General features: G+C 38.4%; 1 protein-coding gene across 1 annotated transcript in view; it reads right to left on the bottom strand.

Annotated features, from left to right (window-relative positions):
* SYTL2 (synaptotagmin like 2) overlaps positions 1-22,738 on the bottom strand; it is a 38,646-nt gene that overhangs the window by 13,733 nt on the left and 2,175 nt on the right. The window contains exons 2-8 of the mRNA XM_029960887.1: positions 15,846-15,994; positions 13,726-13,861; positions 7,563-7,635; positions 6,901-7,000; positions 4,961-5,845; positions 3,731-4,254; positions 415-3,664 (exon numbers count right to left, since the gene is read on the bottom strand). Coding sequence (XP_029816747.1) covers positions 415-3,664; positions 3,731-4,254; positions 4,961-5,845; positions 6,901-7,000; positions 7,563-7,635; positions 13,726-13,861; positions 15,846-15,994 — 5,117 coding nt within the window. The remainder of the gene's footprint in view (positions 1-414; positions 3,665-3,730; positions 4,255-4,960; positions 5,846-6,900; positions 7,001-7,562; positions 7,636-13,725; positions 13,862-15,845; positions 15,995-22,738) is intronic.

The following is a 22,738-nucleotide window of genomic DNA, read 5'->3' as shown; positions in this document are numbered from 1 at the left end:
TGCTAAATGAAATAGCATAGAGTGTTGGTATTGTCCTTATATCCAGCCATTCCACTGGTGAGCATTTTATCTTTGAAGACTAGCTGGTCAAACTAAAGACTGTACTCAAACAGTGACTGATATTTTTTTTCCTCTTTTAATCCAGATTATTTAAAGGAATTAATAGATTGGGTGCTAAACTTCCTTTACCAAAAAGGCTTACCCAAATGTAGTATGTGTCTATCAAACACTTTCCAATTACAGAACTTAATTAATTCTTCCCATCCTTCCCAAACAAATACCCACAGCATTCAATTAAGAAATAAGTATCACACAGACTTTCTGTTAACGTATTTCAAGTTGGCTATCAAAAAAAAATATTGTATCCATGTTTAACAACTCAGCACCATGAATTTTAGAAATCAAACAGCTCACGAGTTGAACTTCTGGTTCCAGAGTGGGAATCAGAGTTTTCATCTGAAAACTTGGATCCCAAATTTAAATTGTCCCCTTCCTCTTCATCATTATCCTCATGCTGAGACATTAGGTAGAGCAGAGCTTCTTTTGGCTGGGGGGAATTGCTATCATCCTTAAGTGGTGTGCTTGCTCTTCTGAAATTCAACAGTGCTTGAAATTCTGAATTCTTTTCAGAGGCCTCTAAGGATGTGCTTTCGTCTCTCCTTCCTTTTTCATTTATCTGAAATGGCTTGATTGCAATCATATTTGTCTTGCCTTCCAAAGGAGTAAGATCAACTGGAACCATGTTTCTCTCCTCTATTTTATTAATAATTTCATTTCTTTTAAGATCAAAAGCTTCCATTTCACTTACTGCAAGATCATTTACTGAAGCTTTGACATTTTGTTCTAGAGCTTCCCCTTTGACAGCTAACTTTATTTGTGTATGACAGGTACTTAGAACATTATATGGCTGCGACATAGTTGTGCATAGAGTCTCTTTTTCTGAGGGAAATGCAGGATCTCCAAACTTTTCTTGCTTATGTAACTCTTTGGATATTGGACATGGAACTGTAGATGCTTTTTGAACAAGTTTTGCTAAAGAACAACTGAATTCACTGAATTTTGCAATATTTGAAACAGAAGTTTTTTCTACTGTTTCTTGTATTTCTTGAGGATGATCTCTCTCTTGTTGATGTGGAACATGCATACTTAGATTAGTCTGTATTTTACCTTGCATTTTCTTATCCATATTTTCTGGCACAGAAGCTGTTGTTTCGGAGACCTCTTTTGGTAGCTTCTGGAAAGTAACATCAGACACTCTATATTCAGCCTTGGACAGTGCAGATCTTTCTGTGGTCTCTTCATCATGCTTATAGGTCATACCCTTAGCTTCCACCTCAGCAGTTCTCTGTACTATGCCATTAGCAAGTTTTGCTTTAGGAGGTGGTGTTTCAGAGGCCTCCTTCTGCAGCTTCTCTAAAGCAAGATTCAAGCCACTGTTCTTGGATGGGGCAACAGACTTTTCTACCATCTCACTGACTTCCTGCAGCACCTCTCCATCATGCTCATAGGCTGCACTCTGAGTTTCCACCTCAGCAGTTCTCTGTACTATGCTGTCAGCATGTTTTGGTTTAGGAGGTGGTATTTCAGAGGCCTCCTTCTGCAGCTTCTCTAAAGCAGAACTGAAGTCACTGTCCTTGGATGGGGCAACAGACTTTTCTACCATCTCACTGATTTCCTGCAGCACCTCTCCATCATGCTCATAAGTCATACCTTTAACTTCCACCTCAGAAGTGCTCTGTACTATGCTGTCAGCACGTTTTGGTTTAGGAGGTGGTGCTTCAGAGGCCTCCTTCAGCAGCTTCTGTAAGACAGAACTCAAGCCACTGCTCCTGGATGGGGCAACAGACTTTTCTATGGTCTCAGCGATTTCCTGTGGCACCTCTCTATCATGGTCATATATTGTGCTTTTAACTTCCACCTCAGCAGTCCTCCACATTGTGCTGTCAGCATATTTTGGTTTAGGAAGTGATGTTTCAGCAGCTTCCTTCAGCAGCTTCTGTAAGACAGAACTCAAGCCACTGACCTTGGATGGGGCAACAGACTTCTCTATTGTCTCATGGACCTCTTCAGGCTGACCAGTAGCTTCTTGGTATGTTGATTCTATGCTGCAATTAGTTTCTGATATGCTATTCATGTCATTGTACGTTTTCATTCCCACCCCTCTATATTCAGGAGGCTGAGATACAAAGGTTTCTCTGAGCAGGTTCCGCAAACCAGAGCCCTCAAGAGTATCATCCTTGTCTGCTGCCTGATGCTGTAAACGCAAAGGTTCAAATTCCCTAAATAGTTTTCTGAGGCTTTTTTTGTTCTCATGCTCATCTGTTGATGGCATATTCACTTTTCCTGTATTTTTGCCCATTTCTTCTTCTTGATCAGCAGGAGAAATATCATGGATCTCTTCTACTGTTCTCTCAAAGACCTTGCACTGATTTGACTGAAAAGTTGTCCCTTTCAAAACATTTTCTTTTAAGTTTAAGCTACATGACATCTCAGAGGCTTCCTTTTCTAGCTTCTTTAGAACTGATTTAAATACGTCAAGCTCACCTTTAGGTTGAACAACTTTCTCCACAGTCTCTGCAACTTCCTCCTTAGGGAGACTGATATCCAATGGACTAGTCTTGTTCTCCACTTTTTCTGTGGGTAAACATAGCCTATCACCTGCTGCTGTCTCCTTCAAAGCATTTTTATCACCGGGTGACTGGAGCAACTGCAAGGAAACATGATGATATTTTGATGAAACAATACTTTCTCCTATACATTCTTTAACTGTTTGCTCCGGAAGACTCATCTTTTCCTGGGATTTTGAGGTAACTGGTTTTCTGTTCGGCTGGACAGAGTCTGTATTTTGTGTGTGTGTCACATTCAGACTTTCCAGTGTAGGAGATCCTAGAGACTTTTTGCATACCAGAGAATCTTGTTTCTGTGGTTTTTCTCTCTCAGATGTTTGGGTTTGTTGTTGAATTAACTCTTGCTTGCTCACATTATCTCTACCTTTGTCTTCCTTTGATTTACTTTCATATATTATTGAACTATTATTATTTGGCAAAGAAACATCTTCCCTGTCAATTCTACTCTGGAATTTAACTCCAGTATCCCAGAAGTTTCTCAAACTCTGAAACCGTGAAGGATCTGAAATTTGATTCTTGGACTTTTCATCCATTTTTTCTTTTAAAGAAAAAACTTGAAAGCTGGGCTTCTGTTGGGAACAAGCAGCAACTTTTCCTTTAAGTGTTTCTTTCTCATCTTTGCTTTTTGGGGAGGCTGAAGTGACACCAACTCTGGACTGCAAGTTACTGGCTTTTGGCAATTCTGTATATTCATGGACTTCATCAAATGGAAGTGTTCCTTTTGGCTTTTTAACTGCATGGCGTGGTCTAAACTCCAAAGAGTGCTGATGTTTGTTTCTTGAATCCTGGCTCAAACAACTCAACTGAGGACTTAATGTATTCTTGCTCTGATCACGCAATCTATTAGGTGGGTATACTGCAGTTGGTTCCATTTTGGCACTTTCTCCAAGACCTTTCAATGCACGGCCACCTGACGCGCTACTATCGATACTAACTTCTTTCTCTCCATGATTGAGTATAGTTTTATCCCCTTCCCAGAATGCTCTGATCTCCCTTATTCTTCTTTTTTCTTGTATTGCCTTCTCTGATTCATATTTCTGAGGTTGTAGCTTGTGTTCTTGATGTTCCAATAGATTTGATTTTTGATTTTGTTGTTTGATTTCTTGACCACATTCTTTTTCTTCAGCTCCTGTACAATCAAATTTAGTTAGCAATTTGCCATTTTGCTCCTTATTCACTTCCCCTTTCTTAGGATTCACACTCTCCTTTATCAGCTGTGCATCTTCTGAAGTAAATGATGTAGATGAAACACTGTTCTGTTGTTTAATCTTTCCAAATGGTAACTCTTCTGTAACTCCTGTTTTTCCATGCATGCTAGGCCCACTATGTTCTCTAGGAGGAACTGCTGTTCTGGTTGAAAAGTCCACTTCCTCTTTGGACTCCCTGCCTTGGGATCTAGTTGATGCATGTTCCCCATCTTCAGTATCAGAACTTCGTTTAAACCAGTCTAAAACTTTTGATACAGATTCATCAGCCACTTTCACGAGTTCATCAGCATGTTTGTCAGGCTTGAAAGTAGTTTTAGCATCTCTCTCCTCAACAAGATCAGGCTTACCTTGTTGAAGACTTGTAGAATTGGTGTTTGACACCTCACGTGCTTCTGTCTTAACAGAAGGTTGATGTTCATCTACAATGTAAACAAACTTATCAGAGTTATGAATTAGCCACGTGACTCTAAAAACATTTGGTCTATTTAGAAAATTCTCAGAATTTTTTTTTTAACTGTTAATGAAGCAAAGATTTCTCTGTCCTTGTGTTTTTGGAAAGAACCATACTATGGGCAATAGAGAGGAAAAAATTCCTTCAGTGATATATCCTATTGGAATCATTGCTTTTGAGGGTTTGAGCAGATAAAATTACTTAATCCCACTCTAGAGGAAATGCCTACATTAAACAGGTGCTGGGCATCAGACACACACAGAATACAACAACCCAGCATATTTGTGTTCAGTCCTATGAGCAAATCCCCAAGTTACAACTGAATTACTTCCAAGGACAACTGACAGCAATACACTAAAATTTTCAGTTCCTGTGCAGACAGATCTACCAAGCTTTATAAAAGCAATTTCATCCAAATGTCATCACCTCATCATTCACAATAAAAGTGCCTATAAAGGCTCTGATGACATTACCAATAGAAGAACCTTAAAAAAATATTGATTATGTCACAGCATAAAAATACAAAAAGGTGATTTAGGATTTAATTCTGTAGTACTTAGCACATTCCTACTACTTCTGTTTCCTAGTTGTTGTTAGGTATAAGTGACCCAAAGAGTAATGAACACATGCTATATGCTATTGCATTCCATTCTTCAGTTCTATTAGTCTCTTACCAGTGAAGTTTTTGTGTGACTTTGATTCATGGCTCAAGATCTGGTTGGATTTATTTTCATATGCCTCATCAACACTCAGTTCATTATTGCTATTTGGCAGCATATTGCTGGAAGTCTTCTGTGGAGTTTCAAGTTTCTTAGGAAAAACTGTCTTTGTCTGCAAGTTTTCATTAACCGGGAAGACTGACCTATTACTAGTGTCACAAGGGCCGGATGCAGATGTATGTTCTTGTAAACCATCTATTGTTTTCATTTGTAAAGCTGATGAATAGGTTTCTGAAGGCTTCACAGCAGAAATTTGCTCATCCCCAAATGAATCTGATGGGATAGCATAATTTCCACTGATCTTTTTTTTGTCCGATTCTAACAAATCAAGCTCTCCTCTTTCTTTACCATGGTGTAGCTGTGGGCTTTGCAGAAGCCTTTCTTTACTTGTGCTAGATGAAAACCTCACTTGTTTTAGTTTTTCCATTGAAATTTGTGTGCAATCCTCTGCTTCGTCCACAAGAGAGCTCTTCTCAGAATCTCCTTCAAAAATAGTTGCAGTAGAAAGACCATTCTTCTTCTGAACGTCTAACATATGACTAACACGAACTTCTGAGTCAGTGGAACTTGAACTTGAACTGCGCTTTAGAATGCCCCTGGGAGGGGTACCAGCACCATTAATCCTCTCAGACTGTTTGGTTGGTTTTGGAGCAAAGTCTTCTCTTTGTGATACAGAGTCTGTTGCTTTATGAATTAATTTTCTAGCTTTTGGGACAGGACGCTTAACTAATCCCTTTTGTGATTCATCAGTAAGTTCTACAGAAGGCTTCTTATGTTCCTTTGTTTCATCATTTCGTAAGTTTGATTTAGGTGGGCTCTCTTCTGAGAATGAGAAAATTTCTGTAAGACATATATAAAGAAGAAATCATGAGTTTACACAACATTCGCCTGCATAAACAGAAAGATATGACAGTGCAGGCCTGGGATGCAGTAATTATACTGGTTTATTAAAAGCAACTGCAGTAAAAACACAGGCAGAAATTTAATATACATGTTAAATCTATTTTTCATTTTGATTTGTATGTAATAGAAAATTTTAGCAAGTTTAAATCCTGCAGTTATTTCTTATTCTAGAAATTTTAACTATTTGATGATTCCAAAGACAGAGAGCACCCCAAATTTATCATCAGCAATATTCCTGCAAGGCACAAAGTTTGCAGGAAAGAGCAGCTTTTGAATATGCATACACATCTTCAGGGTCAGAACATAAACAACAATCTACAAAAATGGAAACAGGCTATTTCTACAGTCACATGGAACAAGGTAAAATGCAGAAATAATCTCCTGGCAGGGAGATGAAGGGTTTTTTATTATTACTGTGCAAGTCTTCCTTTTTCCTGTTTGCAAGCTTCACAACAAAGACAGGAGAGTAATTTCCACATATGACTCTAAATTACAACTTCAAATAACTGTATTGTGATAAATCATCACTCATCAACTTGCTTGCAGACAATACTGCTGGAAAGGGAGGATTTGAAATTAAAATTAAAAAATAAAATTAAAAACATAAAGATCAAAGAGAGCTAGGCTGCTTCTGTTGAGCTAATAGCAATGACTAGAAGGTCATAAAGGGAGCTATGCCAAATTCAAAGAAATTTTGCTGTCCTCTTAACAGCAATTCTGAAGAAACAGCCCTCTGAGATGAAGTTCTCAGTAGTGACTGGAACTGTGAATAAAAGAAAAGAAGCAAAACATATTTATTCATGTAAACAGCCATTTCCTGAGTATACTCACATGTTTTAGATGAAGTTTGAAATAAACTAGTTGATAACTCCAAGGAGTTATCAAAGGCAAAACAGGTTTTGATAGCTTTCAAAAAGAAGCAACAAAAGTAAAAATAATTTCTATATAAACCACAAGAAATTCACAGTCATATGCTAAATAAGCATATTTACCCTTCTCTGATAGCTGAGGTACAATGGCTGGTCTGTTTTCTGATTCCCCAAGGTTCACGTCATCACCTGATGCAGTGGAATTAAATGGATTTCTTCTTTGCTGAAAACAGAATGAACACCATAATTGCAGTCAAATTGTTATATCAGTACAGCCTTCACAAAACAAACACAAGTGCAGTGATTGCCTCACTTACCTGTCAGCAAAGAGTCTGAAAGCATACCTCTTGATTTGAATACATGACAAAAACCCTAAACAATATGAATCAAGAACTATCAGAAATGCCAGTGATAGCCTCAATTTGTTCTTTCTGAAGTCACCAACAACAGAGATAAGCTACCACTCAAAGACACTTGAAAATCCCAAGTTGTTGCAAGTTAAATAATTTTATCTCTAGTTCTGTGATGTTGGAACACAGCAGGACAATCTCTTTTAGTAGCTGAAGAGGCTGGAAGCCAGGTCAAGAACACCAACTACAGATGTAACAGCACTTCAGTGCTGAACTTTTAGTAGCTTTCATTATCTCCCTCCAAAACAAAAAAAATACTCCTTTTTTCAAACTTATTATCTTTCTTCCTCAAATCTTCAATTATCTTTACCACTGAAGCAAATAGCCACACAAAATGTAGAAGATAACGTCTGCCATATTCAATATCAGTCATACCCTTACTGATGAGACTGGTGCCTTCATAGGCCTTTCCTCTGGGTTGTCTAACATGGAGGTTATTGGTTTAGAACTGCAAAGGAAAAGTATATAACAATTTCAGAAAACAGACATTGCTTTAGGCCTTTATGAAAAAGCAAAACAAAGATTCATTTATACATAGTCAAACACAACTTCTCAGCACCTGAAGTTTTCTATTTAACCTGTTGTCATCAGGTTTAGAAGTAAAACTTCTCCTTTCTATAGCAAAGGGGATATTCTTGCTATTTTGTTTCCTTGCAAAAATTTCTTTTCTTGTTAGAGAATTCAATCCAACTTCTACATGGCACAACAGAAACCATGTTTTTTCGATATGTTTTAGATGTTTGAGCAAGATTTTTGTCAATATAGCTACTCTTCAAACAATAACACTGCTGCCACCTCTATCCTTGGCCCACATTTGTCCTTCTAGGACTGAAATCAAAGAGGAGGAAAGTGCCAAAATGTGATTTAAAAAAAAAGGTTTGCAAAGTGTCCAGATCAGAAAAAACAGAGGAATCCCATCACCACTATAGCAAAGATGTAACATGGTACAGATGACAACACATTCACTCAGCTTATAAGATATTCTTTCAATTAAGATCTATAAAATTTATAGTTTGATAGCATAAGTGAAGTTATTACTTGTGATAGTAAGTATAGTCCAGATATGGCAAAATTAAAACAGCTAGAAGAGACATTATACCAAGAATTATTTCATCTATTTGCAGAATGATGCAAGGTTTTTTTCCAATCAGATTTTTATTATTTGAGTTTATCTAAACATTTCAGATATGAAAAATCATTTGGTTTTTGAACATGAATGTTAGATGTGGATTTAAATATGGTCTTCATATAACAAGCACATTCAGTATCTTAATTTTATGTGGAAAATGTTGACATTAACCAACATATATACTTATGATTTTGCAGATGGGGAACTGTACGAGGAAGGAAAAGTTTGTATTCTCCAGATAGGAAATATGACCTCAGACTGGGAAGGAAAGCAAATCCCTTGGTTTTTCAAATATAGATGTATGAGGAGATTCCAATACTGAATATTTCTTTGGTCAATGATCTTTGTTATGGGTGAAAAGACTTTCAGGTGGGAAGTAGCAGAGCCACAAGGTATCTCAAGACAAGAATCATCATCCTGCTCTCATCAAGTTCCAGGTTCTCCTCCTTGCGTGAATAAAGATCTCTCCAGTCAGGTAACTGGTAACAGTCTGCCCTCCTGAGAGGAGAACAGCTTTCCCATCTTCTCCAGGGTGTAGTACAGTTAACATCAAAGTTTAGGGGAAAAAAAAAAAAACCTCTAGCAGCCACCCTTGAAAGGCTAGTGGCCTCTGGACTGCTAAGTGTGTCTAAGAAGTGACAGCATTTCCATTTTACAAAAGGAAAACCATCATTATGAGGAAGATAATATGATAGTATTGAGCTGTGTGAACACAAAGGTAGCAAAAAAATATGAGTTGCAATTGGAACTATAAACTTCTTTATCTCTTTCTTGATCTTTTGGTTCAATATTACCTTTACGAAATATATCACCATGCACAGAGACTTAAGGTATGAGCTGATCTTGTAGTGGAAACTATCTTTGGTGAAAAATAAACTCTTCTTACTTTTCAACAGTAACTACAGCAACCTCTGATATGCACACACCAGATTAGTGACAGATTACTATTGTTCTTTTTATTCTTTGCTGATGCTAAATAAAAAAAATCTAGTTCTTAAAGAGCTAAATGTTACAACTTCTAATTCCTTTTAAAGAATATCATTCCACATTACTGTTTTTAACCTTAGTTTTAAATACTTTTTTTTTAAGTCCGAAAAATATATATATAAAGAAACTACAGAAACTGGAGTTTGTGTTCTTGCTTTTATAAAGCACTTGAGCTTATGTTTTTGTTTTTAAGAGCACCTGTGTACTCCTCCACTTTGTGTCTGGTCTGCACTATCTACTACCAAACAGAACAAACGATCTTAATTTTTAAGGTCTAGGTCACGAATACTTCAACCCTTCACTCATTTTAAACAAGGAAAACACTGTTGTGCACCCTGGGCTGCAAGAAACCAGTAAAACATTCTTCAATGCAGTTTTTCCAGGTTAGGAGGTAACTTTTGTTTCATTGAACACACACAGTCCCACAATCTCTAATGCAATACTACTTCAAGCTTATCATAAAATAACTAAAGAGTTGTTTACTTGGTGTTACATACTGAAAAAATTACATCCAGGATCCTACAACTAAGATTCAGAACAAAGGGTCTGAAAATCAGTTTACCCACAACCCATACAGATGAGAAAACTGAACAAACAGTTCCAAGATATGCTGCATTCACAAGGCTAATCTGAGAGTGTATGAGGGCAAACTGATAAATACACACAGATTAAAAAAATTCCACACTTCAATTCAGCAAAACAAAGGACCAAGAACCACAATGAAGGCCCAAACCCCACACAGATTGGAGAGCAACCAAGACGCAACAAGGCAAAGGCAAGAGCGAAGGGGTTGCAGATTTGCAGGCACTGTAAATACATAGATTTTAAAAATTAGGGCTTTTGTGCAAGTTTTCACCTTGCAGAATTCTAGGACCCACAATTGTCACCTGTTCAGCATAGGCTAAGAATACTTTCTAGGTTAGGGAAGAAAACAACATCCAAATCTTAATTTGAAAGATAACTCCCGTTTTTTGAGATTCAGCATACAGGTGGCATCACTCAACAGAGGCAATATTGACAGTCTGAATCACCCTTTGAAAATTCATTCTGTTCGAGGTTATGCCTTCAAAGACACTTCACATACCTGCCTTGTAAAGGTTCTGGTATGCAAGAGAATTATCACAGTGATGTAACACTCAAGAAAGAAATAACTCATAGAAATAACTCATATTCATTATGGAATTCAGGTATTTGGGGTGTGGGGATAAAGATCACTATGCTGATTTTAAGAATATAGTTGTGGTCTGATTTCTGTTGCACCTAGTATAGCAACAGCCTAATTCAACAGCAGTTGAGCTGGCCCCAGGGCTGGATTTCATCCTTAGCAATCTACAAACAGGCCTACCAGAACTGAACTTTCTTTGCACTCAGTAAGAATTGTTTTGGTTTAAGAACAGGTTCCAGAACAAAAGTAGTCTGAGTAATTTGTTATCATATAACTTTTAGCCTCAATCATCAGGTTAGAAGCTGTGTAGTTTAATGCAAAGACTGGAAGCCAGTCCTGACCCAAAACACACTCTGAGAGGAAAAAGGCAAGAAAAGAAAAAAAACCCCAAACCCCCAAATTCCCACAACCTTATCCTTAAAGCAGCACTTTAAAATGTTTTAGAAGTCCAACTACTTGAACCACGGGTAGGTTTTGGACACCAGAAGCTGTGAACTCCCTTTATGCAATCCCGAGCTCCAGAACGATACTACGTTTGATCCTCTTAGTTCTAGCTATGTTAAGACTATTGCATTGTAAGAGGAAGAACCAATTAATTCCTTGTGGCTCTGCTATCTTTACAGCCAAATTACATGTTTGTAGACTTTTCCTTCCCACTCCAACTGCCGAGGTTATTGTTTTCCCACTTCTGTCTTTCCCCTTAATTCCTGCTGGCATTAGAGACAGGCTCACAGCCATGACAGACCAGTTTCTTTCAAAGTCCAGTATCAAAAGAACAGAAAGGAAGAGTATTTTAAAAATGATTGGTGCCTCCTGCAATTTCTCACATGTAATGTTGTGTAGACTAACCTCAGTCATAGTGAATTAAGGCCACACTGAAATCACAAGCAATGAATTGCACAGTCATGACACATTCACTCGCTTCAGCTTTTGACATTTTAGAAGCAAATGATCCAAGGCATCTAATCAAGTATTTATGCAAAGTAAATGTAAGTAAGCATCCAGCCTGCAAATGATAGACCACTTGCAAGGTCCATTTCCAATTGCCTCATAAAACACTGGACTGTGTGAACTTGCTTTAGAGAGAAGATCTTGAGCTATTGGTGAAAGTACAAGTACACATGAACAAGGCATGCAGGCTGACTAACTTCTGGTACAATTTGGAGCAAAAGGCAGGAGACAGTCCCCAATAATAATCATCAAGCTTTGCATGACTGTGATCTGAAATAAGTCATCAAATCACCTCAAGCTGAAGACCACTCTCAAATTGGTCATATTTCAAATAATTGTCTACATATTCTTAAACCTTGTTATGTATTTTTGAAGAGGTTGTCCTGGCAATTCATGAAATCTATTACACCTTATCAATCACACAGAATTTGTGAGGAGTTGTAATGACAAGAACAGCATTATAAGGGTGTACTTCTTTCAAAGTATCATCATTTCTTCCTGATGTGCAAGATGACACGCAATATTAAACAGCAGCATGTCTTGTGCTGTTCATAAAGAAATAACTTAATAGTAATCTCCTGAAGGTAACAGCCACACTACATTTAGTAACAACTAACTCTGTCAGCTTGGTTTGAGAGGGACAACAGAGCTCTTTCTTGTGATAAGCAACTTTTATAATCCTTACTGTACAGCTTCATTTTTTGGGATGTCTATAACAAAGCAGTTTATTTGATCTTTTTCAGCACAATGGGGTCAAGACAAACACTTCTGAGTTCATTGAAAGTCATAAAGGGTAAGAAAGACCAGTAACACAAACCAGAGTTGTTAAGACACCAAAGGTTGGTGTCATTAACTGTGAATGCGCATGCCCAGTTTGCAGACCATGGAAGTGAAAGACTCAATTGCTACTAGGTACTGTACAAATGCATAGTAGGAGACAAGCCTTACTGCAAAGAAAAAACAGATGAAGTACAGAGAAGGACTTAGAAGACAGACAAGAAAGTGAAAGGTTACAGAGCTGATCAATGGCACAACCCCAAGTAAAACAGTCACGATAAGAAGTAACTCTGGCTCTTACCTCACTCTGTTCGCTAAAGCACAAACAATAGTTATCTGGGTTACACCCTGGTTCTTGTTTCCTCAATGGTGTTGAGGAATCTGGCCACATAAAGACATTTCACTTCCACCTGCTGTCACCCTAGCTCTTTCAGCACTTTTCTTCTCAAGTGCAGGCTTTTGGAAGGTTTTTCACACAGCCAATGGATTACACGTAGGTATTTTAAAGTCTGAGACAGACAAGTCTGTCTCAGAAATCAACTCAGGCTATTTCAAAACAAAATAAAGCTGTTTGGGATGTTTAAATCAGTATATTTCAAGTCTGTAATGTCAAATCTTTCGTAATTCAGAAACTACTTATCATCTAGCCCTCTTTACAACTATAGTAATTTAGGCATATCCAAGCTGACTATCTCATATGGAGAAGCTCTGAAAGGAAGCTTCTCCATTCCAGAAAGACATTTACTTTTCTTGGTAGAATCTGACTCATTTTTCTGCAAATATCTAAATATTCTATCTCCTTCCACCTGAAATACATTTGGTCCTCTTAAGAAATCTCAGAGGTCTTAAACTATTGTACCTAAAAATCTGGAAAATTCTAAACAACATTTTCTTAGTCTCTCATTCTTCACGTGATATGAAGTGTTCAAAGCATGTGTAGATGTGGCACTTGGGGACATGGTTTAGTGGTGGACTTGGCAGTGCTGGGTAAATGGTTGGGCTTGATGATCTTACAGTTCTTTTCTAACCTAAATAATGCTATGATCCAAATTTAAAATTCAGGCTAAATCGATAGTCTTGTCTCATTAAGTGACTGAATGAGGAGGTGCAAAGGTTGTTATTCCCCTATTATTAACTGCAGAGGACTGACCATGGCCAGCCATTCTAACTAGAAAATCCTAGCCTCACTTCAAGGAACCAAATTAAATTGTGACATGAGAACATGCCACAGCACCAAGCCTGACAGAGTTCAAGAAATGTTTGTACAATGCTCTCAGGCACAATTCTTCTCATTCACAATTTTTCTGAGAAAAGGCAAGCTGAAGATTGTTCTGCATTTGAATATAGAACAATTAACAATGCATGACTATGTGCCTTTCACATGCAGAGATTTCTTGGACAATTCTCAGGGAACATTTAATGATCTTTGAAATAAGAGATAAGTACAATATTTTGGGTGGAACTTACAGCTCACAAGTTTCACTAGTCCAAATATATACATACTAGGAGCAATTAAACAGACAGCTTACCTTGAACTAATTTTCAGTTGTTGTTCTTCTTGATGTTCCACAATGCCATGTAAATCTGGTGGCACAAAGACTTCTTTATTAACATTGCTCACCCAGCTGGTCTTTGGTTTGCTCATTTTGTTCTGACTCACTTCAGCTAAAACATGAAGCGAGAATATTGTTGTCTCCCATATGTTCATACAGGATTTCTTAAGAAGCAAGTACAAGTATCTGCATTTAGTCCTACAGCTATTCTAAAGTCTGCTATATTGGAATTATTTTCAGAAGCAGATCTTGTGCCTTCTGAAGACTATTTTTTTTAATGCTACTAGAATACTCAAATACTATTCTGAATACTTCACTCTACTATTCCAGACATATCTGTTGATCCTGTAGTTCTTGCAGCTAGATAGATATAAAAAATTCAGCCTCAGTGTCCTGAGGAAACAAAAATTATTAAACCATAGAAAACTGAAAATGTGCTGAAGTACACTTAGTCAAGTCAATTATTCCCTTTCTACAGCAGTAAACTAGAAGTTGGTCATAACTCACTTAAGCAGAAGGTTAATCCTTTATGGACAGAATTACCACAAGAAGTTAAAAAGTTAAGTATAAACCAACCAAACAAACAAAAAGCTCCACCTCATTCAGCAAATACAAATACATTTGCATTTCTTTTGAGGGTGGGACAGAATCCTATTCTGATAGCCACTTTCAGAGTAAAAACCTTATATTGTTTCCTCTACTGCTTTTTGCACTTCTCCAAAAGTTTAGAAGAGAAAAATTGCTTAGTGTACAAAAATAAGCAAGATTTTTATTCTCACTTTTGCTATCTGTAAATGCAAGCAAAAATATCTTGCCATCTCATGAGTCATTTAAACCAAGCAAGTGCACAGAGTCCCTAATGTACCAATATTCCTCTTTGTTCAAGTAATAAGATTGGGATTAATTAACCTACCTTTAATATATTATGGATTTAAGTAGTTTCCTTTAAGCTCTAAGTTACTGTGAAATTCAGCTAGAATTTTACAGTTGATTTCCATGACCTTCAAGTCCAAAACCAGCCAAAATCACAAAGATACCACACTAACCACCGATTCTTTTTTTTTTTTTGCATTCTTTTCTGTTTCAGGCCTTCTCATGTTAGCTTAAAAACTCAGAGCACTAAATTCAAACTGACTAAACCAACATTATTCAAACTCTTCTCTGAAAACAAGGCTAACTTGTATTTATAAAACCTATAGAAAGCAGCAAGCTATAGTCCAGCCACAGTATTGAGAGAAGGATCTTATTTGCTTCACTAGCATGTAGCAAAATCCCTTAATAGAACCTATAAAACCAAAAAACACAAATATCAGTACAACCTGGTAAGCATAATGTAAGCCTTGTCCTTCTAAATCAAAAGGACTTAGTAGAATTACAGGAGATTAGGAGGGGATGGAGGTCAATTTTTCAAAGAAAAAAAAAATCACTTTCTGTACAAAGAATGATAAAATAGACCAGAACTCTTTAGATTAAAAAGTCAGATGCTAAGAGATTTATAATGGAGGTCTATAAAATCCTGTATACAACACATTGTATAAAATCCTATATACAACACCATATGTTTTGGTGACTACAGATTGACTGTTCACTCTCTCTCCCAGGGATAAAGTTCATGGTGACCAGGGCACTCACCATGATGTGGGCATGCTGGGTGCATTTAAAGTTCATGTGGACACAGGATGCCAGTTCTAGCTGCCAGAGTTTCCAGCACATATATTCCAATTAGTTATAACCACTATCTCTAGCTTGTGGTGCCTACCATTAAGCCTCCAAGGTCTCAGATTAAGCACCCAAAATCTTGCAAATCCATGTTAAAGAGCAATTTCCTCAATCTCTGATTCTTTGCATGTTCCTAAGTAGCTCACAGGGCCTCAGAAATGGAAATGAGAGTGAGTCTAGAAGTGCAGAGAGCTTTTAATATACAGCGTTTGGGGAGAGGAAAGTTTACGCTGTAAATTACATGGGAAGTCTCTTTTTTTGCATCACTTTCTGCTTGTAGAGATACCAATATTCTTCTTGGATTTCACAGAGAAGTGTTGGAGGTTAGCAAAGTAAGAACCAGCCTTTCCAAAACAAAATACAAGACAAACGCTTACCAACAGTGGCAGGCTTCCGGCGCATGGAAGCCCTAATAATGTCTGCTCCGTGTATCTTATCTCTGTGCCTCTTTGCCTTTGCTTCATAAAACCACTGCCCACTCATATTCTTTAGCTGAACATCATCTTTGACTTTTTCTCGTAAATGCCTGAGGAGGACAAAAATGGATAAATTAGATATACACACAAAATGTATTTATGTGAACAGAATAAAAGTCAGAGTTTTTGTTTGGTTTGGAGAGCTGGGTTGTGTTTTGTTTGTTGAAGTTTTTAAATGCTGTCTCAGCATGTTACTTCCATCTTTTTACCTGTTAATTTCCTTATTTATTTATGAAGGATGATAGTGATCTGGACAGGGGAGAGCCTCAGCCTTGTTCCTTCAACCGATGCTCTGAGGGTAACTCTTTAAATATAAAAAGTTTCACTATGAGAAACACTCAAGCAGAGACAGCTCTGGAGAAGTCTCCAGTAACTGCAGATCTTGACCTACTGTCTTCAAAGGCCAGTTTTCCAAGATTAAAACTAAGATAATCTAGCAGAACAACATAAGTAGTCTGTACCAAAATTAAGAGCATGGCTACTTTGGGGCTCAGAAGATGCATCTTCACGTTTTTCATGGGGCACTGCTTTTACACACACACTCCAAATGTGGTCTGGAAGCATGATACCATTTTTTCCATAAGTTACACAAATCCTTATATGAATACAATGAGTTACAAAGGAAGACATCATCCCATGGAAATAACAACAAAATAAGATTCTGCCATTTATTAATCTACATATATCCATCAGGTGAACTGCAGCCATTTTAAATATTATTTTTTATAATTTGATTTCAGGCTTCAGGGTCACCCTGCTTTTGTGAAGCATGCTTGAACAGAATAAGGAGTTGCTGTGTCTAATCTGAAAGCTTGTTTTCTTTCCTTGTTAGGCATGTATCATATTAGGCATATGCTTATACATGGCCTGGAGACTAACCTGCAGACCAGGAAAGTTACTACACAGATTTAGACAGTGCTTAAACAAAAAAATTGAAGTCAAGCTTCATCTTCCTTCTTCATTTATGCCCTTTCCTTAAGCAAAACAAGCTAATAACAGAGCCTAAGGGAGAAACCAAAACAACTCCAGTTACTTAGGCTGTCAGGCTAAACAAAATTCCCATTGCTGTGGGACAGTACTGTCTTCCACAGGCCTGGTGGACAACCGTGAATGGTTTGTGTTGGAAGGGACCTTTAAAGATCATCTAGCCCAATCCCAAAGAGGTTCATGACAGTTTTACATTTCTCAGGAGTTTAGGAAACAGAACTTCTACTGCAGTCAAGTAACTATGTTGACAATCCTTCTATTATAGGTTGCAGATTTCACCGTCAAATACAGATAAACATTCACAGCAGAGAAACAACACTAAGCCAGTCCCTTACAGTAAGATAGACCATCCTTACCTGTCACTCAACTACTCCATCTTGGTATGGCCAGAAATAAAAAGCCTAATTTGAATGCATCAGCTATATTAGAATTTGAACTTAAACTTCTTTTTGAAAGCTCTGTCAAAAGTTAGTCCCTCCAGGCATGTAAACAACTTCTGTCTCAAATCACCTACATACAGCTGAGTCTGCCAGGAGTTGAGGTCACCACTGCCAGCTTTAATGCCAAGATTCAACAGTCCATAGAATTACTGGACTATTTAAAATTTGTCCCTCCCTCTTGCTTATAGCTCCATGCCTCTTTAAGAGGCAAAATATGCACTTCTCTTATGCTGCAGGTCTTTTAAGTTGGAGCAGGAACACAGCAGTAGCTTCACTGTCCTCAAGCAAATAAGTTACTCAGGTGTGAGCCAACTCCTCATTGCTCACACAGTTTATGAATACAGCCAGCAGGAATAGTGGAAATACGGAAGGCCAGAACTTTTTACCAGATGACTGCATCTCCCTTTCACCTTCTTTCCCACTTGTTATTTGTCTTCTCAGAACAGATGCCCCTTAGGGCGAGGGACTGGCTTTTCAGCTATTTGTACGGCCTGCAGGGCAGCAGAGCTCTGACCACAGCTAGTGCTTCAGGGCGCTATGACAACATATGCCAAGGGAGGTTCTCTAGTGAGAAGGTACTGAGTCACAGGACAAGTATTCGATGTCCTCACCCTGTTTGATTCAACCCTTTCACCCTACACACACTGCTCACCCCTTTCCCCTTTGTATTCAGCCACTGAAACCAGGGTGTGGTAGGAGACCTTTCCAAGTCAGCTCAGACCAGATCAAGCTCAGCTCCCCTGCAGAAGTGGGCAGGATCACAGGCCTCTCACCTGTCTCAGCCTACTTACCTGCTTGTTGGACTCTCAGATCTGTGACTGACTACATAACACAAACAGACAGAGACAGAGGCATGGATTTGTCATAGCTCTAGACTCACTAAATATCACCCATGGCCCATGCAGCTGTCATTTTTGCTAAAATGAATGTCAAGCACTTTGCTCCCACCACTGCTTGCTGCCTATGAAAGTTGGTGTACCTTAACTCCACCAGCTCAACAGACATTCTAGATTTTGGGAGATAACTGTGCTTGCTAGCAGAGGTATAAATGTGCTCTCAATTTACACAGCACTTCCTTTACAAATGACCTTCTGCCTGATGGGGCTTGTATAGTAGGAACAGATAGATATTCACAGCAGCTGACTTCCAAACAACTTTTGCCTTCTCTTCTCACCTTGAAGCTTGGCTTACTTGTCTCTTCAAAAGAAGTATTTAGCCTCTCAGTCCCATCTTTTGAGGAACTAAGAGCAACATCATTATTAAAGCTATTCCCGGGCATTCCCCAGCCACAAACAAAGAAACAGAGTTCCATTATCAGAAAGACAATTAGTTCTAGGTCTTGGCAGGGAAAAAAGTTTTTAAGCCACCTGTGTTCACCAATATATCGTAATCTTGTAACCCCAGCAGCTGTTTTTGAGACAAATGGGAATTTTTACAATGCTAGTTGAATTCTCGAGGTTTACTACAAGCAGGCCTTAGCAGTAATATCAAACTGCTTGCACTGTGTGGGCCTGTTTCACTGTTAGGAATTAGACTGAGATTGTTGTTTACCTTGAAAGGAACTGTGGAGAAATCAGACTGCAGCCATGATTTTCCACAGCTTCCATGCCTCCTAGCACACCACAAGAGGATTAGAAGCCAACAGTTGATTCTATGCCAGCTCCCCAGTTAACAGAAAGGCTAACCAAGTTGTCATTACATTTTTCTCTTGGTGATCAAAGAACTACTAGGCATCCAGATTAAGATTCAGATTGCAGGCTTACTTGCCAAGTTTGCAATTAGGAGAAAATGCAGTAACAGCTTTACATATGATGTGAGTGGTCTGTTAAAACACCAGTTAGCCTATACTGCACTTTTCAGAGTGAAACAGCGTAAAGTCATAACGAAGCTAGTGCCCTTTTCTCCTCTAGGAACATAAAACTCAAGAAAATAAAGGTACACAGTTAGAAGGAATTCACTCCAAAATCCTCTTTTAAAATAAGCCTGAGTTCCCCATTACTTAATATACTTTTTCCACTGTGCCAAGGTGAAACCTGTTTTATGGCAAGACGGCAAATTCTTCATCCCCCCTGGGGCATTAAGTACATGTAGAATTACACTGAATGGGCATACAAAGCAACTGCCCAGAACACTGCAGGCAAAGAGAAAATCTGTGCATGGATTAATTGGGTTGTTTCTCTCCACCTCTGGAACATCTGATAATGGACTAAATCACAGATTTCCTGCCTTACAGTGATATCGTATGATTTATTTGAAAGAAGGTTGTTGCTGAATTGAAGTGCCATCTCTGGCAGTGGCAAATGCCCAAATGGGAGCTGCATTATCTTATGCAAACATAACACAATACTAAGAAATGGAAGGAAACCAAGTATGGGCAGCAGGCAAACTTTGGGAGAGTACTCCAGGTTCTTCACAATGAGATGGAGCTCTTTTTCCTTCAGCAGATCTGCCTAGCTGGAAAGAAGTCAGTCAGCTAAGGGCACAACACTTATGAGATGTCCCTGATTTGGCTGAAGGCAATCTCCAAGCCAGCATACTAATGTGTATGCTTTGACCTTCAGCACGTTATACCTACTAAAAAGTAAGCCCATTAAAAGTTAATCAGAAGTCCCTGGTAAACCACTAGAGGCAAGTAAATTATTTCAGAACTAGTTATAAAAAAAGGCTTGAGTTTCAATTAATAACAATTAATTTGTACTTCTCTTATAACAATACATCTGAGTAGTGTGTGAGAGCAGATTCTGCTTGACAAGAGGAGTTGCAAAGATGTCTCACTTTGTATTTTCAGCAAAAGAGTTCAAGCCATCTAATTCTTAGTCTCTTACAATAAATCAACCAATCAACCAATAAATCAATCAAATAAATTATTTTTTATCACTAAAGGGTAGTGTTATTTTCAGATTAAAAAGATTTTCTCACATAATAAACAAGCTACTTGTTGACACAAGCTTATGACCTAAAAATAGAATTAATATGCCACAAAGAGAATTTAGGGGTTTTTTTCATGTTTTTAAAATCAGCTCCACAAGAATTGTAGGATGTATTTACTTATTAGTTGCACTTGCTTACTACTAGATTAATTTGAATTCCTGGAGGCTTAAGGATAACCTCAGTATCCTGACAAGAACCTCAGAATCATGTTGCAAAAGGTGATGATCTGACAGGATCTTGTCATATCCTTAAGCCCTAAATTTAGAGAAAGTTGTTACTTGTGGCATCCCCAATCCTAAGTAAGCTTTCAAAAAAATTCAGTTTGAGCCAGAAAGCATGTTGGTCAGCCTAAGACACCTCAGCTAGACACAAATTTCACTGGTCAGGACAGAATGCAGAGCACATACAAACATATCACACTCCTGCCTTGCCTGTAAGCCACACCTCTTTAACATGTTATTTTTCCATTTACAGATGTTCAGACTTTTATCATGAAGTAGTGCAAATGATATAGAAAGGATTTTGCATAAAAAAGGAGCAGAGAACTCATAAAATGAACATTTCTGCAGAGTTCACCTTTGGATAGAGTCCCTAGGTGTTGTATGGCAACGACAGTGATTCTTCAAAATTCTGAAGTTATAATCAGTGCTTCATTACCTAACTATGCAGACACTACCAAGCTACCACAGTCATCTGAGTGAGTATTGAGGACATATTTAGAAAATTTCTAGAACATTTGGAAGAAATAGTTGGAGGAAGAGTAGGAAAAATGTGCAATTCTTTTCAAAAATAAGGTTAGCTTTGATAGCAGCTCTATCTTCAGCCAATCTTTTAAACCTCATCTCACACCCGTGTTCAAAATCATCTCCACCAAGAGCCTTGCCTGTGTTAAGCACACCCTCAAAACTGTTACATCTAACAGAAAAGTATTTTATGAAGTCTGGTAACAGTCACTGGATGTCATTTGCACACTTTAGTGGTAAGTCTACTTACCCCAATACCAATTAAGCTCACTTTGAAACCTTAAATATATCCTATCACACAAAAAAGCACCTTCCTTCTAACAGAGTGTGATATAAGGAGTACTGCCTTGCAAAGTAAATGAAGAGGATATCTGTTAAAGCTGACCAGAACCTAAAAAGCATTTACGGTAGTTTCAACAGCCACTCACTCCCAGCAGAATCAGATCCCTGAAGCTTTCTCTTTTTTTTGCAATGCCACACCAATGTATGTATCAAAGGGGTTTGGCACACAGCAGTCACCACCCATCCACCACACAAACAACTCCACATCAGAATTTCCCCTATCATTAACCTCCTTCAGTTTACACAGGGAGCAAACAATCCCAAGCACAGGCCACAGGAGAGCTGCCGGGAGGTTCTGCAGGGAAGGGCTGACAGCCACAGCAGAGATCCCTGTCACAGAGACAACCACAACAGCTTTCTGCTTCAGACATGCTGGTGCCAGGAGCCAGCCACTCCACCACAGAAGAGTCACCCAACCACACTCCTCCACAACTTCACGGACAGATATATTTCCACTCACGTTACTGTCTCCAGAAAGGGCTCAAAATTATTTTAAATCTGAAGCACACATCTATGAAAAGAGTCCCTAGGGGCTATGCTGACTGTACTGCCAGGAAATTCAGTTATGCACTTAGCCCACTCACTTGTTCAATGCTGGAGCAGGGCATATCAGAGATTCCTGGACAGGAATGAGGACAACAACAACAAAATAAATAAGTTGGTAATATGCTGAAAAACAGCTTCTAGTCTTGTCAAGCTGTCACTTGACTCTCACATGTTAAGCCTTTTCCCCCTTCCCCAGCAACACTGCCCCTCAGTGACTGACAGCAGCTCCTGGAGCAATGAAGCAAAGAGAGGCATCTTCTTTCACTAGGAATAAAAAAGGATGCAATGTCTTTTGCTTTCGTTGCATCACACCTGCTTGTCATCTGGGATTTCTTCATCAGCCTTTTGCCAGTGAGAAGAAAATACCAATATCCCCTCTCCTTTGAGACAAGCCTCAGCGGAGGTGAGAAAGGAAGCAAGCATGCTGTTCCCAAAGCAGTGCTGTTCTAAACTTATAATCTTGATTCAGCCCAACACAAGAGGAGCTGCAGAATGGGGCAAACACCTTTTACAGTACTCAACAGGCCAAGAATTAAAGCAGACTGCCTTAAGGAGGCTGCAGACCAGCCTAATCAGTGCAGTTTTACTACAGATTAGCAATACTGGGAACTGTTAGCAGGGAAGTGACTCTATCAGGTGACTTGTAAAATTCCACTAGGAAGTTGCTCAAAGAGGATTTTGTCATGTAACCAGTTTGTCCATGCTCCAGGAACATGGCCCAGATTATGAGAATACCCTTCCAACCTCAGACTTTCTTCTAGAGGAAAAAAAAAAATCACATTAAAAGACTTCCATTATATACACA

Source organism: Manacus vitellinus, unplaced genomic scaffold (assembly GCF_001715985.3).
Source record: "Manacus vitellinus isolate BGI_N305 unplaced genomic scaffold, ASM171598v3 scaffold_2_pilon, whole genome shotgun sequence".
Lineage (NCBI taxonomy): Eukaryota > Metazoa > Chordata > Aves > Passeriformes > Pipridae > Manacus > Manacus vitellinus.
This window is presented reverse-complemented; position numbering and strand designations above follow the sequence as displayed.